Source organism: Ambystoma mexicanum, chromosome 3q (assembly GCF_040938575.1).
Source record: "Ambystoma mexicanum isolate Mex_15411 chromosome 3q, UKY_AmexF1_1, whole genome shotgun sequence".
Taxonomy (NCBI): Eukaryota; Metazoa; Chordata; class Amphibia; order Caudata; family Ambystomatidae; genus Ambystoma; species Ambystoma mexicanum.
The window spans coordinates 622642282-622658966 of NC_090926.1; the positions used below are offsets into that span (position 1 = coordinate 622642282).

A 16685-nucleotide genomic window follows, 5' to 3' on the forward strand; every position below is an offset into this window, starting at 1 on the left:
CCTGTTCCCTCCCAGGCCCTCTGTATGGCTCTGGCTGAAACTCAGGACATCATGTCCTCCATCTCCTCTTCCTCTCTCGGCCCCCATTTGGCCATCTCTACCTCTCCTCTTTCTCTGACAATACCTGACGAGGTTTCTAGACAAGTCCGATCTATGTCATCCAAACAAATGCTCCCCTTCTCCTCCAGAACCATCATGGACCATATTGACACCATCACTCCAGCCTTGGCCAATTTCTGCAATCATTCTTTCACCACTGGACCGTTCCCCTCTCCCCTTAAGCACTCCCTTGTGCACCCACTCCTCAAGAAGCCGCCTGCCGATCCTACCTGCCCGGCAAACTATCGCCCAATTTCCATCAGCCCTTTCTTGGGCAAACTTTTGGAAAATCTTGCCGTCTCCCAGCTTACTCTCCACACTGAATCTGTTGGTTGTCTCCATGACCATCAGTCTGGTTTAAGAGCTGCCAGAGGCATGGAAACTGCTTTCCTGAACACCTGTTAAGATCTGCTCTCTAACCATGATTCCAGCATTCCTTCTGTCCTAATCCTCCTTGATCTTTCCACTACTTTCGACAGTCAACCATGCCATCCTGATTAATAGACTACGTGAGAACCTGGGCATCACGGATCAGGCCCTGGAGTGGCTGACCTCCTTCCTCTTGCACTTAACCTCCCAAGTCAAACTTGGTCCCTTTCTCTCCGCCACCTCTATCTCTACCTGTGGTGTTCCCCAGGGCTCTATCCTCTCACCCTGGTTTTTCAACCTCTACTTCTCTAACTTTCAGTGTTATGCGGATGACGCTCAGCTTTTCTTCAGACTCCTCCCCTCCCTCGCTCATTCCTGACTGTCTAGCCACGATTCAGGATTGGTGTGCCTCCAACAATCTCTGCCTTAATGCCAGTAAGACGGAGATCCTTCTCACTGGGACCCCTGCCTGTGCTTTCCCCTCTCTCACTCTGCCCACCCACCTTGGGACCTCTTCCTTTGCCTTCCTGCAAGGGAAACAACCTTGGTGTCATTTTCGACTCCACTCTTTTTTTCTCTCGTCCCATCTTGGACGTCGCCAAGAAGTCCCACTAGCAGCGGTTCCTCCTCAAAGGGACTCGTCCTTTCTCACTTTCCCCCAGAAGCTCATTGTCTCCAGAGCCCCGTTTCTCTCTACGCTGGACTACTGCAACAACCTCTTTCTCAATCTGCCTTCCTCTACTCTCCGCCCTCTGCATCTAATCCAGAACAGGACTGCAAGACTTATTCTTGTCCTCAATCCCAGGGATCGTATCTCTCCAGCCCTGAAATCTCTCCACTGATTCCCAGTGGCTGCAAGGATCAAGTTCAAGACCCTTTGCATTGTCCACATGGCTTTCTGGGGTCTGGCCCCACACTATATCCAACGCTCTCTAACAAAATACCTTCCGTCTCGAGCCCTTCCCCCAGCTACCTCCAACTCTCTTAGGGTTAGATGCTTTTCCAGGCAGATAGTGGGGGGGTAGATCTCTCATCTGCAGGTGGCTCCCTCTGGAATGGCCTCCCTGCCCTGATTTCCCCTCCCCTCCCCTCTTCCTTGCAATTCTCCCCTTCCCCTTGCATTTCTCATTCACGCACTTGCACGATCTGAATGACACAAGGTTTAGTAAGATCGTTTGTTTTGTCCTACTTCTGTCTTCCCTCCCTTGTCTTGTCGCTCCTAGAAACACTTGTTTACAGGAGTGTTATAAATGACTTGTATCCTATCATTTTATCACAGATGCCCAGAAAAATATACAATGCCGCAGTAAGAAACGGCAAGACTGGCAGTACCCAAATGCCAGTCTAGCCAGGTAATTACACTTAGCAGGACTTCTTTATCAGAAATGCGCAGTAAAAAAGTCATACTAAACTGAGGAGTGACTAGACTGACTGCACCAAAATGACTCTAGCCACTAATACCACATACCATGCCTGCTTAGCCTGCACATGGACAACCATTATAATTTATCACACAATCCCGCCCCTACATATCCCCTCTCACCGCCTACCCCAACCTCTAAAATCAACTCCTTGGCCCAGAATTACCTTCACGTCCCCCTTCTTTGTCCCAGAGCTTACATATTAGGCTCCTTGCCTCATAGGTAAGTACTGGGATGAGGAAGAGTGGGACTACGAGTAATGAGGATTACAGGTAGTGGAGTCAGGCATTTCCTCCATGCACCTGTACCTCATCCCAGTACTTGCCTCATACACAAGTACAGGGACGAGGAAGAATATGGCTAGGAGTAATGGCGATTACCAATAAGTAATCCAGGCATTAAACGCAAAGTAGTGGCGTAACACCATTGAGTTAACTGGGCTTCAGCAGTCCCTCCCCCCCTGACATTTTGGGCTATGTTGACTCAACCTGGCTGACCTTCAGAGCAGTTGCCGAACGGAACAGGACACAGATGTTAAACGGCACCTGGGTTTCGCTGTTAACAAGGGCCCAGCAATTACTAACGTAAAGCATTTCACTGTTAGTACCTGCATTTAAACACCACATTTTTTAGGCAATTTAAATTGTGATGTGGGTTTAATACTTGCATGCCAAGGGAGTGATTGGAAGGGTAGAACAGGAGACTGCTCATTCTCACAGCAGTCTATAAGTGGGTGCTTTCAGACTTAAATGAGAGAGTTAACTGCTTGTAACATTGAAGTTGCACTAGAATAGTCTCATTAAAATGTGAAGAAGTTCGATGTCCCCACACAAATGTTTGCCCCTCCCCCACCGCCCGTGAAGTTAGCGCCTCCCAACATTTGAAGGATCAGCCCCCTCGAAATGTAGGTTTTGTTGCCCCCCTGAACACAGGCACCCACACCATTCACCATATACACACACACCCAGCCATCTATACATTTAAGTGTGCACTCTTTCACCATGCAGGCACACCCAGAGTGCACCCTTTCACCATGCAGGCACACTCAGGCAGCCACCCTAAGTGTACACTCTTTCACTGTGCACACACACCCAGCCACCCATACATTTGTGTGCACCCTTTCACAATAAACACACAGGCAGCCAGCTACATATTTAAGTGTACACCCTTTCAAAATACACACACGCACACGCGCGCATCGTGGGGAGCCCTATAACTTCAAAAATACATTTTCTTTTTGAAGTCACTCTGACTTCATAAAGAAATTATTTCTGTTAATAACCGAACCATAATGGAAATAATTTTTTTATGAAGGCAGAGTGACTTCAAAAATAAACTATTTCTTTTTGAATTAATAGGGCTCCCCCCTCGACCCCATGACATGGAGGCCTCCAGCCTGGGGTCTTCGATTGTCATGGGGTAGGGAGAGCCCTCGGATTTAAAAAAGAAAGTTTTTTTGTAGACACTCTGCCTTCATAAAAAAATTATTTCTGTTACAGAAACAATTTCTTTATGAATGCAGAGTGAATTCAAAAAGATATATATATATATATATATATATATATATATATATATATATATATATATATATATATATATATATATATATATATATATATATATATATTTTAAATGGAAAAAGTATCCTCATCCGGAGCCGACGATCAAGCACTTAGCAACACAGATCGATGATCGAGTCGAGGTCCACTATGCCCCCTGTCGAAAAAGTTTCCGAGCCGCAGAGCTGGATGAGTATATCTATCAGATGAGGAATCTGTAGGAGAAAAATCCATAGAAAGAACATTACATTAAGTAATTTTTCCATCTGGTTAGGTGGTTTAGCCACCAATCTGCAGGAGTACATGGATGAGTATTCTTTTTGTCACACCGTGCTTTGATACGTGCTGGGCTTCTTTACGCTTTAGAACACAGCAAGTACATGAAACTCCCTTGTTAAGTGGCACACAGTGAAGGGATGTGTCTTTGAAAGTATGTAACGTGGCCTTACAAAAATATAACCTATTTTGATAAGGTTGCATTTCATCATGATATGAAGCATTAAAGATCATGGAATAATGGATTCAATAGCATTGTCCTCAACCGCAGATGTGTGGATAAGTGTAATAATGTGTAACAGTTTATAAATGTCGGCATAGGCGCTTTAAGTATTGGTTTGCACTTTGTGATTTCAGCTTTGGAGATATCAAGTGCAAGAGTACCCTTTGAACTATTAATGAAGGATGGTTTCAGTTGTCTACTAATGGCTTTCACATTTGGTGAAATGGTTATTATTCTGATTATTTAATGGTTGCATTTTGTACAAAAACATTGTGTTGACAGATTTCAGTAAGATCCTGTATATTGTGTACATTCCATATTCGATTGCTTTAGTGTAGAGCTTGTTGATTAGTGTCTACTATTTCAGCCATTCTGTTGAAGCAGATCCTTCTTTCTGTCTTTGCAACATCATCTTTTGATGTTGGATCTGTTGTCCCTTTTTTCAGAATGTTAGTAGTCTAAAGCATAGTTTTAATATGAATTCTGTTCTGTCTGTCTTTTGCCTAAAATGTTTAATGTTTAACAGGTAAAAATGCCACATTGCTTATCCACGAGGCAACCCTAGAAGATGGTATGGAAGATGAAGCAGTTGAAAAAACCCACAGGTATTTCCCACAGAATCTTGTTTGCACTGTTTGGTTATAACTTTGCTCAGGGGTATACTGAGTAGAAATTATGCCATTGGGATATTCTTAATACTCAATTTGTGCTGGAAGGAAATGATATGGGAAAGTGCTTTCACAGATGTCTGTACTTATGGATTACAGGGAGGGAGTCATTAGCCCTAGACATATTCCATGTGTGATGTTCCTGTTCCTTCGATGTACCTCCACCTCCCAAGACTGACCATGGCAAGGCATCACTAGAATATTGTGAACTTTCACACCTTGACAGCAGAGGGCAGAGGAAGCAGGCATTCAATGCTTTCCCTTTTTCTGTAGCTAGCACTAGTCGCTAGTAATGGATCCCAACCCCACCCACTATGTGAAAGATATCATGCCCATTGAGAATGTAGGCTTGCTTCAGTAGGTCTTTTACCGTCCCCGTGTAGGCAAGCACAGCAGTAGGCATTAAGGATGCATGTCCATGTACCAACATGACAATTTTCTTTTTCTCTAGTTCTACTTATTGGAGAGCAGATTACTCACTCTTGCCCCTTCTCCAATTCCTTATGCTAGCACCATTAATGTTTTTTAAGCATTTTTCTTTCATGTTTACCAAAAGCTCCCTAGCATTTAAGGATTAAAGATAGTTTCCACACCTAAATGTGATGCCTTTGCATTTATTTACCCCATCACCCTTGGTTTCACGGCACTTAACTGTGCAGCCCTCCATCCCTCTCTTCCATGGCAGGCTTGATCGTGACACCGGGATCGCCTTCCCCGGCGTGCACGGCCCGATCTTCGTCCTCTCCTGGGGGCCACTATGGCAGTCGCGAAGCGTGGTTCCGCGTATGCGCATCGAGACCGACATGGCAGCATTAGGAGCACAGCATGGCAGGGCAGCGCACGCCGAGGAAGGCAATCCCGGTGCCGCCATCGGGCCCTTCATGGAAGAGAGGCATGGCGGGACGCACTGGTAATCGCCGTGACACTTAGACTATATATCTGAATTCACCTTTGGCATACTGTACCCCGATTGTTTTTTGTTTATTAGCATGTGTTGGCCTACCTGTGAAGAGACCACAACCATGTGTTGGGGCATTGTGATGAATTGCAATCTGGTACGGGTGTGAAACCCCTGGATTGTTTGATTTTTATTAAAATAAAATGATGCTGGTAATTCCATCTCTGAAAGTGCAATTTACCAATCAGATTTCCCTTCTATAAACTCCATGCCAAAAACATAGTTTGTGTCCTGCTGCATCAGTATCCTGACTTGCAACACCTGTTATACCAATGGCACACAGCAGGTTAAAAAGGTCGCAGTTTTCCATTTGACAGCTGCAGCGACAGCCAAACCTCTGTAGTGCAGGGGCTGCGCTCTGCCAAAACTATGATGATCATAAATAGCCCAGGATAGTGGCAGGATGAACTATAATAATAAAGCTATGCACCGGGTAAAGCTGTACTGCATAGCATTACTTATTATCATTTCAGGCACATTCAAATTGATATTTCACACGTCAGCTCATGTGAGCCAAGCTCAGCTGAGGAAGGGGGATGTGTATTCTGACCAGCGGGGGGGTTGAGCCTGTCACATGACAGTCCAGGAACCTGAATGGCCATACCTCCTTTGATCTCTTTGTGAGGTCAGGTAGAACGCTCCGCCTGGGACAGCTGCACAGCAGGCAGCTGTTCTGCTCCTGGGCATCAAGAGCACACCCATTCAAAGGGAGTAGCCTCACACCAGGGTGCTGCATATGTGAAGGCCTTTGATTATCTTCAGAAGGATAGGGGGCTGGGCTAGTGTAGCCAGAGGGAGATCTGTACAGGTTTTGGGAAACTTTGTCCGTCTTATTTCTCTCTGCCTCTTTTTTTTTCCTGTCCCCTCCGCTTCCTGTAGCACAAATCACTTTGGGTGTGAGGTCAGAAGGGCAAATTCCACTCATTTAAAGAACAGGGATTGGACCCCTAAAGCCGGCTTGCCTTAGTCCAATCATCTGCTGACTTTTTCCTTTAAAAGAAGGGACCCCACACCACTTCTTTGAATCATCCTTTGGACTCCAATCCTGAAAGAAGATTTTATTGGACCTTGCTAGGAGAGCAGTCCTTTCCATAGTCATCGAGTTGTGAGGTGAAGGCAGGTGTTCCAATTCAGAGGCGAGCTCTGTCCCCTAGCCATCCCCATTGGCCATTGGGGGTGAACTCTGCTGCTGGACCACGACTGCATCTCTGCCAGCCTCCTTGTTGCCTGAACCCTGAAGGTGTGTGCCAGCCACCCCTGTGTTTGGGACTAACCTTAGCACTTGAGACCCTGGAGTGGGACTCGCAGCACGGGGAAGCCATAACTTACGAGATCCCTGCTATCGAACTGCTGCGAGACGTGACTTCAGCATGTTCAACACTGAACTACCAGGATCGTTTGACGCTGCCTTTGGCGTCCATTGTTCGTTGAACGGCTCTTGCCTGTTCGACTCCATTCTCCACTGCACCACTGTAGCACAGCATTGCTTCGGCTCAAGCCAATGAAGCACTGCTGCCTTGCATTGCCCTAGTCTGTCTGAAGCAGCAGCCTCATAATCATTGCAGCTCCTGTAAGTCAATCGGCCCGAAAATAGTGCCTCCCGACGCGTGACCTCGAAGAACCGCATAGAATCGCCTGCACATCCCGGCCCAGCTTGACTGCCGAATCGAACCTTTTGACCGCCCGATCCGCACACAGTGAGAAAACGATTTGAGGCCGCAGCTGCATTCTGTCCGACCCCGACTCCACGCCAGCTTGCTGCTGGACCACGACAACTGCTGCATCTTCGAACCGAAGAGAACCTGCAATCGATGCCAAGAAGCCTGGTTCGACACAGTTGAACCACCTAGACCTTTGCAAATGTATTCATGACTGGTATCTGCCTCCATAGTTTATCTGTGTGCCCTAGAGACTGCTAGGTCTTTTAAATAAATTTTTTCCACCTCAAAACATATCCTTTGCACATTGTGGTCTTTATTACCTTTTCTCCCTGTCTCATTGCCCAGAGTGCTGCATCTTTTCTATCTTTGCATATTCTGTGTTCTTTCTACAGGGATAGTGTTTTCTAGTTAGTTACAATTGTACCTCGGCTGTTTGATTAAAGCATGTATTATTATAAAACGTTGATGGGACATTCCTTTATTTTGGACTGTTCCACTTCCCAGTTTGGGTTGCTACTCAGCCACATTCACACGCCTCTTGAGTGTATAGCCTTCCCTCAGCCCACGTTACCACAAAAGGCGAAGGCAGTATATCGCTTATCTGTGCCTGTTTTACCTTTTGATTTTGTTGGCTCTTGGTTTGTAGACGTGTGAGGGCTGAGTGGGCGCTGTAGCCTCTGTTCATCCTTCTACTCCAGCAGGGCAGAAATTAATTAGTCATAGGCAACATCCCAGTTACCTGCCTACCCTGCATTCAACTCCTTATCTCTTTGGATAGGTGCCCCTTTAGGATGTAGAGCTGTCATGTTTGCACCACAACTATTTCCACCACTCTGTGTGGGGAGATCTGTTCAGGAAAGACTATAATATAGTTTAGGCAAGCAAATGGTTCTCGTGTACCTAAAACAATTATGATGCAGTGAAGTTCTTTGAAAATAAAAATCCAATAGGGCATGTACAGCCTTTTTTTTTCTGCTCATACGGTCACCTCTACGTATCATGATATGGTTCAGTGTGTATGTCTACCCACTGACTTCCTGGAATAACCTTCCTGAAATGTTGTTCCAAATGTATATGGATAGAAGACAGATCCTATTCAACAGTGAAAAGAGTAAACTCACAAGCTGAGACATTGTACCCCACGTTAACCAGATCCAAGAATGGCTGATGCAAACTAGCTTGTGCTTCAAAAGCACCAAAACAGAGGCAGTAATCTATGGGGAACCTTGCCTAGCCAACCTTCAAAAACATACTATGAAATATCTTGCCCTTAATATCTCTAACTGGTCCCGCCCCAAATGCTATCAGACATGGACTACTGTTGCCTCATGTACGTTGATTTGTGCAAGAAACTCTAAAGCAGCTGAAGTCTAGTACTATGCAGCCAGACTTGATCTCTGCTTGATAAATTCTGATTGTACCTAAAATCCCTTTACTGGATGTCGGTGTAGTGTAAAGGATTACCTTCAAGACTGTCAATTAGCCCATTGCACCACATTAGCTGGCACAGCACAATATAATGCCTCCAATCCCGAGATCGGTATAAAGAAATCTGTCTAATGTGAGGGGTCAGAAATGTGAGACGGACCTAGAGGTATAGTTTTCTCAATGTTTGCCTTTTTTCTAAATAAAATAAGAGGTGAGATAAACGCCTATCTTTCCTATCCTAACTAGAGTATCCCTACCTAGCAAATGAATAAAAAATTACCTAATGTCTAGTTTCTGACCCTCACACTAATACAACATTCACAAATGTACAAGTAATATTTGTCTGACTTCAGTTCAATGAAACAATGCAAACGTTCAAGCTTGGATGTTTTCGAAAGTACTCCTTGTGACCAGGGTTGGACTCCAGTACCCTGGGTCAATTCAGGAATTACCTTAAACAAGTTCTGATTAAACATAGATCCTTTCAGTTCATCACAAAATGTCTCATCCGTTGCGTCTTTCCAATTAATGAATCAAATGTCTCTTCTACAAAGCACTTGATCAAAAACCAAAGTAAAAGTTCTCTTCCACAGTACACTCTTTCATAAGGCAAATGTTTTTCACAAAATACCAGTTCATAAACCAAGGCAATTGTTTTCTTCACTCAATGTCTTTCTCTGACTTCAAAGTAAATTTTAGCACACCACAATGATTCTTCCAATTGAATACATTTGGTCAGGTTAGCACAGCCACCACCCTTGGTGATGCAACAGTTTGTCAAAAGAATATAATCTCAATGTTACTTCTTCAACACCTTTTCGCCACAAACACATTTCTTTCAACGGTTTCTTTCCTGGTCTACTGGCCTGCCCGGGCTAACTCTAAAAGGTCCCTTTCCTGGTTCACTCTCCTGCCACAAACAAAACTCCTATCCCTATAGTTGGCTTTTACTTCTCTTGAATAACCTCTTGGTTGTTTGCAATGTGGGCTACAGGTTTCCTCAATTTGATGTCTCATAAATGGGAAAGTGCTTCTTTGTGCAAATTCACTTCATTTAGACAGCCTCCTGGCTGTAGGCAATATGGGTTACAGGTTTTCCCATTTGACTTCTAATATAGGGACATTTCACACTTTTTGCCTTTTTACATTTCGCCAATAAGGGGTATTAGTTAGGCATATATTTATCTGTCCTTGCCTCGCCCTCCAACTGTTACTCTGCTCTCGGGCTACCCATAGCTTATTCACAGAATCCAAAGAAGTTATGAAGCGCCTGGTGCCCTGTTCCTCTTCTGAGGTTCACTGGTTACTGTTGGCGGCTTCAGTAGTGTTCTCCGATGTTGCGCATTACAGCAGCACTTTGTTCCGTTCATTTCTATGGGATTGTTAAGCTGGGTGTTATAGGGAAATTTTATAAAGTTGATATGTGACTTAACATTAGGGCTAAGACGTCCACATAAGGCAGAATCCTCACTACTAAAGGATATCACATGAGATTGATGAACTCCCAAGGTGTGCAACTTATTTTGTCTAGATAACATTTCACATAAGGTTCCTTGGGTTTCCTCATGAGGTCCTTGGAAATTACAGAACATTCATCCTCACAATAAGAATACCACTTGGCTCCCAAAGGAGCCACCACTTCTCCCTGCCAGCCATCCCCTCTCATGTGATCCTTGTTAGGCAAGGTTTGTATTCAGTACCCTTTGGGACCACTACACACAACTAGGACTACAGGTGTAAGCAAACCAACCTTTGGTATAAGTCTGTACTACACAGTTTTGGTAGCGTAGCTGAGCAGCCAGGCTCATCTCATGAGGGGAATGTGAGCAGTAATGATGTTACACAGAGGTCTACAGTCACAAGTGTTCAAATAAACTCTTACACTCAAGGTTTCTTTGATAAATACTTATTATTTTTTTTTATCTGACAGTTATAAAACATTCATAAGAAGGAGGCAATATAATCACACACAAATATACTTCAATACTAATTGAGAATACTTTTCAAGAGGATTGAAAAGGCAAAGATTATTAGAACATGAAAGGTTAGAATTATTCTTAAACAGTGCAAATACTTTGAGTTCACCAGAAGAGTCAATTCAATTCAATAGGCTAGGCCAAAGTCAATGGGCTAAAGTCTTGGATAGGATAAAGCGGTTCTGGTAAGTAAACGGTAAAGTCTCTGCAAAAGTTCTCAGAAGTGGTTTGTAAAATGAAGAATCGTATGTTTGGTCACAAGCTGTTTAGGCCTGCGAGTTGCAAAAGTTTCAAGCACTTTCACCGCGTGAGGTAAGTCTTATTTCCACAGTAGCTTACAATGAAGAAAAAGATGCAGCTGGTGACTTCTGTTCCTGGCAGTTCCTGCAGATCTCACTGTTCCTGTGCCTCAGTCGTGGGGACAAGAGGGAGGACGTCGGGGGACTCCTGCACTGGGACTGGTATAAAAGCTGGCACTTGGCAAATCTTCATTGTGAGTAAGGACACAAACTGGTGTCCCTCTCCCTGGTTATACGGATTCCTGCAGCACTCTGAGGAAAATGCAACCAGCTCGGAGATTGGTATCCAGGTGGCTTACTGTCGAGTTGATTGGTCCCACCAACTCAAAGGAAGAAGTCGTCCTTGCAGAGGCTTCTCTGTCGAGGTGAACTTGGCGATTCGGACATGCAGCAGGGCTTTACCGGGCAAACCAACGGTCCAGGAGTTGCAGCAGCTGTACTCTTCAAGATAATCTTCGGTTCTTTCGTTCCAGTGGTTGACTCTGCCTTCCAAGCCAAGAGACTCGCCTTTTATTCAGTTCTCTCCCATTCATTCCTGCCTAGCTGTCACTCACCCAGTAGGGTGTCTGTCCTTGCCGGACAGTCAGCCAGCCAATCACCACAGAGTGCATTTGGGTCTCCTAAGAGACTAAGCACAGGGAGCTTGGGCACCTCCCTCACTTCCTGCCCACCCCAGACACTCGGTGTTAGGGAGAATTCTCTGTTTAGGCTGAATTTCCCTACCTAGTGAGTCCCCCAGCAGCTTTGCTGGATTTCTGGGGTTTCTTTTTTTCTCCTGCCAAGAGTGAGACTCTTTTACCCTCACTCTTGGACACATTGAAGTGTGTTTTCTTGGTTAAACCTTGTGTTGAATGGGCTATGGGGTCTTTTACTCCATAGGGCCTCATGTATTTTTGTGATGTGGGTTACACAGCACCCTCTGTGCCGTGACCCAGGGGTGTCCTAGGGACTCCCCAACATAGACTCCATACCCTGGGACTGACTACTGTCTCCCAGGGCATGTAAAGTCACCAAAGACTTTGCTAGTCTTGAATCCTGAACAGAACCAGTACAAACCATCATATTGTGGACGTACTGGCTGGGGCAATTCAATTGCCCCAGGGTCTGTTAGTCGAGGGGGCACGTCTCCGTCCCCCCCTGATCGAGTTTTGGCTGGTGGCAGTGGAAACTACTCTTTATATTCGACCGCAAATATTTCCCTATGGGATTTCCCATTGTTTTAGGCTAACACATTTAATTATTTATTTACGGTAGCCTTAAACATACCGCCGGTTTATATATTTATTATTATAACTCCGGTTGGGACTTTTTGCCAAAACTTGATTCTAAAATGGCGTTGGCGTTCGCCTCTGTAACTCTGACCCAAAGTGGAGCCCTTTGTTCCACTTTTGGCGGGCTTCTCCACAGAAGCCCTCCAAAGTGGTGCCACTCTGTCTGGGGTACTTAGGAGGGGTGGAGGGGGATTTAGGCACCCTGGACTGAGTTACCTTGGTAACTCAAGTCGCACTCCGTCCTGATTGGCCCAAGTGGTGAGCCGGCCGGCTCACCACTTAGCATGTTTGAGTGACAGCTAGGCTGGGTGAATGGGGGTTTGCTGCATAAAAGCAGGGCTTTGGGGACTGGAACTTCAGAAGTCGCCACAGGACCAAGAATCCGACGAGGGAAGAGCTGAGCCGACCTGCTTCGACGACACCACCCGGTGGAGCCCTGCTGAACCGTCTCACCACTTTTCCCGACGACCGAGGAGAACTCTTAACAGAGTGACTCCTTCCCTTGACTGGTGGGGACAACCAGTTTTTCGCCTTCTTTTCGCTTCTCGAGGTATCTCGTGGCCGCCTTGCCAGTGCCAAGCACCCCGGCAACCGGAACCCCACCACCTTTTACCCCAACCACGAAAGTCGGTACAACCCTTTAACCGGAGGACTCCGCGGCTGGTTTCTTCCCGGGCAGTGCAACGACCTTCTTCTTCTGCTCTTCAGCGAGAACTTCTTCTCCCCTGACCGACGTCGAGCCTTGCTGCCACTGCCTGGAAAAACTGCCACCGCTGGAGGATCCTTTCCACTTAAGGTACCGTGTTCCGCCTGGCTTCCCTTGCCACCGACTGTACGGGGTAGATTTAGCCCCCGGCTTTCGAACCTGGGAGTGCCTGGGACACCCTGGCTAAACTTTTTAAGCCACTCTAAACTCTTTCTAACTCTTTGCAAGACTTTGAATCCTTAACAACAGTGTGATCTTGGGCACATTTTCGCTCCGGCTACTCTAAGAGTGGGCCCTGCCTAGTGACTTTTGCTCACCTGTGACTTTGTGCTTCTTTGAGTCTATTGCAAGTGTTCTGGACCTTAGAGTGGTGTGTTTAACCCATTCCTGTTCTTTTTTACCCCTTTCTTGAACCTACTAGAGTGTCATCTAACGTTAAGCGCTCACCTCTGTTTTAATTATGTGGTGTTAACTTAGAGTTGTCTAGATAGGAGTAAGGGTTGGAACTGCTTTCATTATAACTGTGTTTGAAGTGTTTTTACTATATTTTGCTAGAGTGATTTCAACTTATGTGTGTTTTATAAATAAATAACTATATACTTTTGAAACCAAGCTCTGGTCAGTGTTTGCTTGTGCTATTGTGTCTGAGTACATATTGTGTATACTTTGCATACTGCCTGACTCTTCTTGAGGGAAGTCTGACTGCTCAGCCACAGCTACCAGGTAAATCTGGGTGGTGCGGACTGCTACCAAGTGGGTTTACTGCTATACCTGTAGTCTTAAATCTTTTGCAGTGTTCCCCAAGGGAACTGCACAGGTTTCTGCCTAACACTCGGGCACCAGAGGCGGTCTTCACTCCTGAAGCCCGCCAAAGGCGAATGAACAAAGGAGCCAAACCTGGTTTGGTGCGCAGAGAAAAACTCTAGAAGGACCGTTCCACAAAGAAATGGCGAAAAAAGAAGACTGGGACATGTTTTTACAGAGGGGGCTCAGACGCCATCTTGAAAAACATAGCTCACGTGATTTAACGCTACCGGTGTTCGCGTCCGTGAAAAATCATGGTAGTTTGTTGTAAAACTACTGCCACCAGCCATTCGGAGAGGAAGGGGTAGCATTTGACTGCTACATGGAGTGCTTAATTTGTGGGGGTGGTTGCAGGTGCCCAACACCGGCACTCTTTTTTTGGGCACCGGAACTCATGCGGGGCCAGCGCACGTGCCATTGCTTTATTTGTTCTTCCACTTCGCTTTGCTTCGATTATAAATCATTGGGATTTGTCATTCTGATCTCGATCTCTCTTGTGGTTGCAGGCCATGGCTGGCTGGGCATTGGGGGGGGGGGGGCGGGGGCAGCAATAGCAATGAACAACAAACTGTTACAAACAGCCAATAAAAACTACGATTCTGTTGTTACTATGCAGTATTTGATACATTGTGTATAGTAACACAGAATGTGCAGTTTTCATTGGCTGTTCTTCTGAGCCAGTGAAATTACATGGTGACGTGTTGTTGTTGCCACAGGAGGCAGCGAGGCGCAACTTCATTTCACAAGTTACTGTGAAGTGAAGGTGTCGAGGCATGGCGTCGCCGGTCCTGACTTGTGAGAGAGAGAGCCTGCCCTGCGTGGTGCGGCCTAGTTGCTTTCTGGGGCCCCCTCTGCCTGCTTTTTCATTTGGGCGGGTGCCAATGTGCGCACCGACCCCCCTCCTCCCTGAGGCCAAGTCCCAGCCGGCAAAGCAGGTAAGTCACTTGTTGTTGCGTACTGTGTAGCCTGAGCCTGTCACAGTCAAGTGATCAGGCAAGGAAGGTCGGGGCCCGGGCGGCGGCATGGTCCCCTGGTGGTGTCCTGACTGCCCAGGAGTCAGGACCCTACCAGGGGCCCGTCCGCGCACAGGCTTCTGTCTGTGTGACCTGTGTGCAGTGTGCTGCTGACTGCAGTCGGTGCCAGGCCCAGGCCAATTTCTGTGACCTGGAGCTGCCGGCTGCCGCAGACTGAGTCGGATGACTCTGCCGCGGGTGGCCGGGCCCGTGGATTGTGCCGAAAAGTATGTTTTTTACTTTTTTCTTTGAAAACCTGACCTTCCGTGGGGCCGGGGCCCCACCCCACAGAAGATAGGTTTAAAAGAAATAACTTATTTTGAGTGGCGGCTGTGGCCCATCACTTTCAAAGTGATGGGCCCCATCCGGCCAAATATGTTTTTTCTTTTAAAATCTTACCTTCCATGGGGCCGATGCGCTGCACACCTATTTTTGTCATCATCGGGCTCAGCATGACCGTGGCACTGGTGGCCCCACGGAAGGTAGCCTAAGTGATTGAGGCAAGGCAGGGCAAAGCCCAGGACCGGGCGGGGCACGGGCGGCAGCGTGGCCCCACTAGTGTCTGTCACAAAAGGAATGAATTGTCGTTTGCAACTTTGGCCACTTTTTCATTGGTGCCGAGCCCGACTCGAGACAATTGTATGCCCCACTCCGACCCTGGATAGCATTCATCTAAGCGAAACATGAACTGTGCATTTTTGCCTGGGCGTTTCCGTTCTTCCTTTTAATGTTACCGGCCTCATTAGTTCACAAACAAGCTTCAGCGAGGGGACCCGGAACGGTGCACGTATTAGGCCGAAACCGAACCGGCTGCACTTTGCGCGAAAAGCCCATGTAAAGACGAACTTCTGAAATGCCATTTCAGGTTTAAAGATACACACATGGAAACTAGACGGGGATAAAAATGGTGCACGTGCCCACTAATCTGTTGTCATAAATAAAAGCACTAGTTGAGTATTCGTGTATAATTCTCAACCGTATTTTGCTGTCATTGTTTTACATAATTCCAGCGCATGTTTTCTATCCTGATGTGTGGTTTATACACCAGATGTGGCCCCTTAACCTGGGTACAATACGCTCCGAGCATGTGCTCCGAATTAGAGCACATGCAATCCTCAGATAGGAATCCTCAGATAGGGAGGTGGGTGTCTGTTACACCCCGCAGTTTAGTGAAGTATGTCAAGAACATGTCGGAGGGAAGGACGTATCTAAATATGCATTCTCCTCTGGCTCCTGAATACTGGGTGACAAAACATATTTAGCTTTTTAATATTTGTGAAGGTGGAAAGAGGCCCTAAAGCAGAAGTAGCACAGGCTGTTGATTTCACAACAATGTCTTGCAGAAATGACTTTTTCCACGTTATACAACACCAAGCTCATGCTTGAAGGAAGGGTGAAGGGGGATGCATTTATGAGAGGTGATGACTGATAAGGGATTGAGAGTAAATTGATTACACAAAACACCTGGATGTGGTGATTGAAGAACGGTCTGAGGGAGGGGGCTATTCCTGGAGGTAACCGATTAACAATACTTGGTGTACTTTAACAGACTGTCAGATGGGGCAGAAGGGGTAGAGACAAATACAGTGCAACAGTGACTGAAACAGAATGCTTTTTTATTTTTTTGCATTTTTAAAGTGCTCACACAGCCCTGGGGCATCGAGGCGCAGTTACAGGAGGAGCATGTCTTAGTTGCGTATTTACTACTAGCCTGTGCCAGTAGTTGCTGCAGCGCCAAACATGTGACATGGAGCAGCAGCAGTGTGATGGGCTGCTGGTGGGCCGATCTAGGTAGGTCTAGCACTGAACTGACGCGGCCGGTGCGCCCACGCTCAGGGCGGCACCCCACCCGGCATTATGGGGCCAATATATTTTGGGCACTGGCATTTATTTTTTTACAAATTAAGCACTGGCTACATGAGTATCTGGACACAGGGGATACTAAGTAACCCCT

At 46.3% G+C, this 16685-nt stretch overlaps 1 protein-coding gene across 1 annotated transcript in view; it reads left to right on the forward strand.

Annotated features, from left to right (window-relative positions):
• The window catches only part of ELAC2 (elaC ribonuclease Z 2), a 972577-nt gene that overhangs the window by 839428 nt on the left and 116464 nt on the right, over positions 1 to 16685 (forward strand). Inside the window, exon 22 of the mRNA XM_069654514.1 lies at positions 4474 to 4552. Within this exon, the coding sequence (XP_069510615.1) occupies positions 4474 to 4552 (79 nt within the window). The remainder of the gene's footprint in view (positions 1 to 4473; positions 4553 to 16685) is intronic.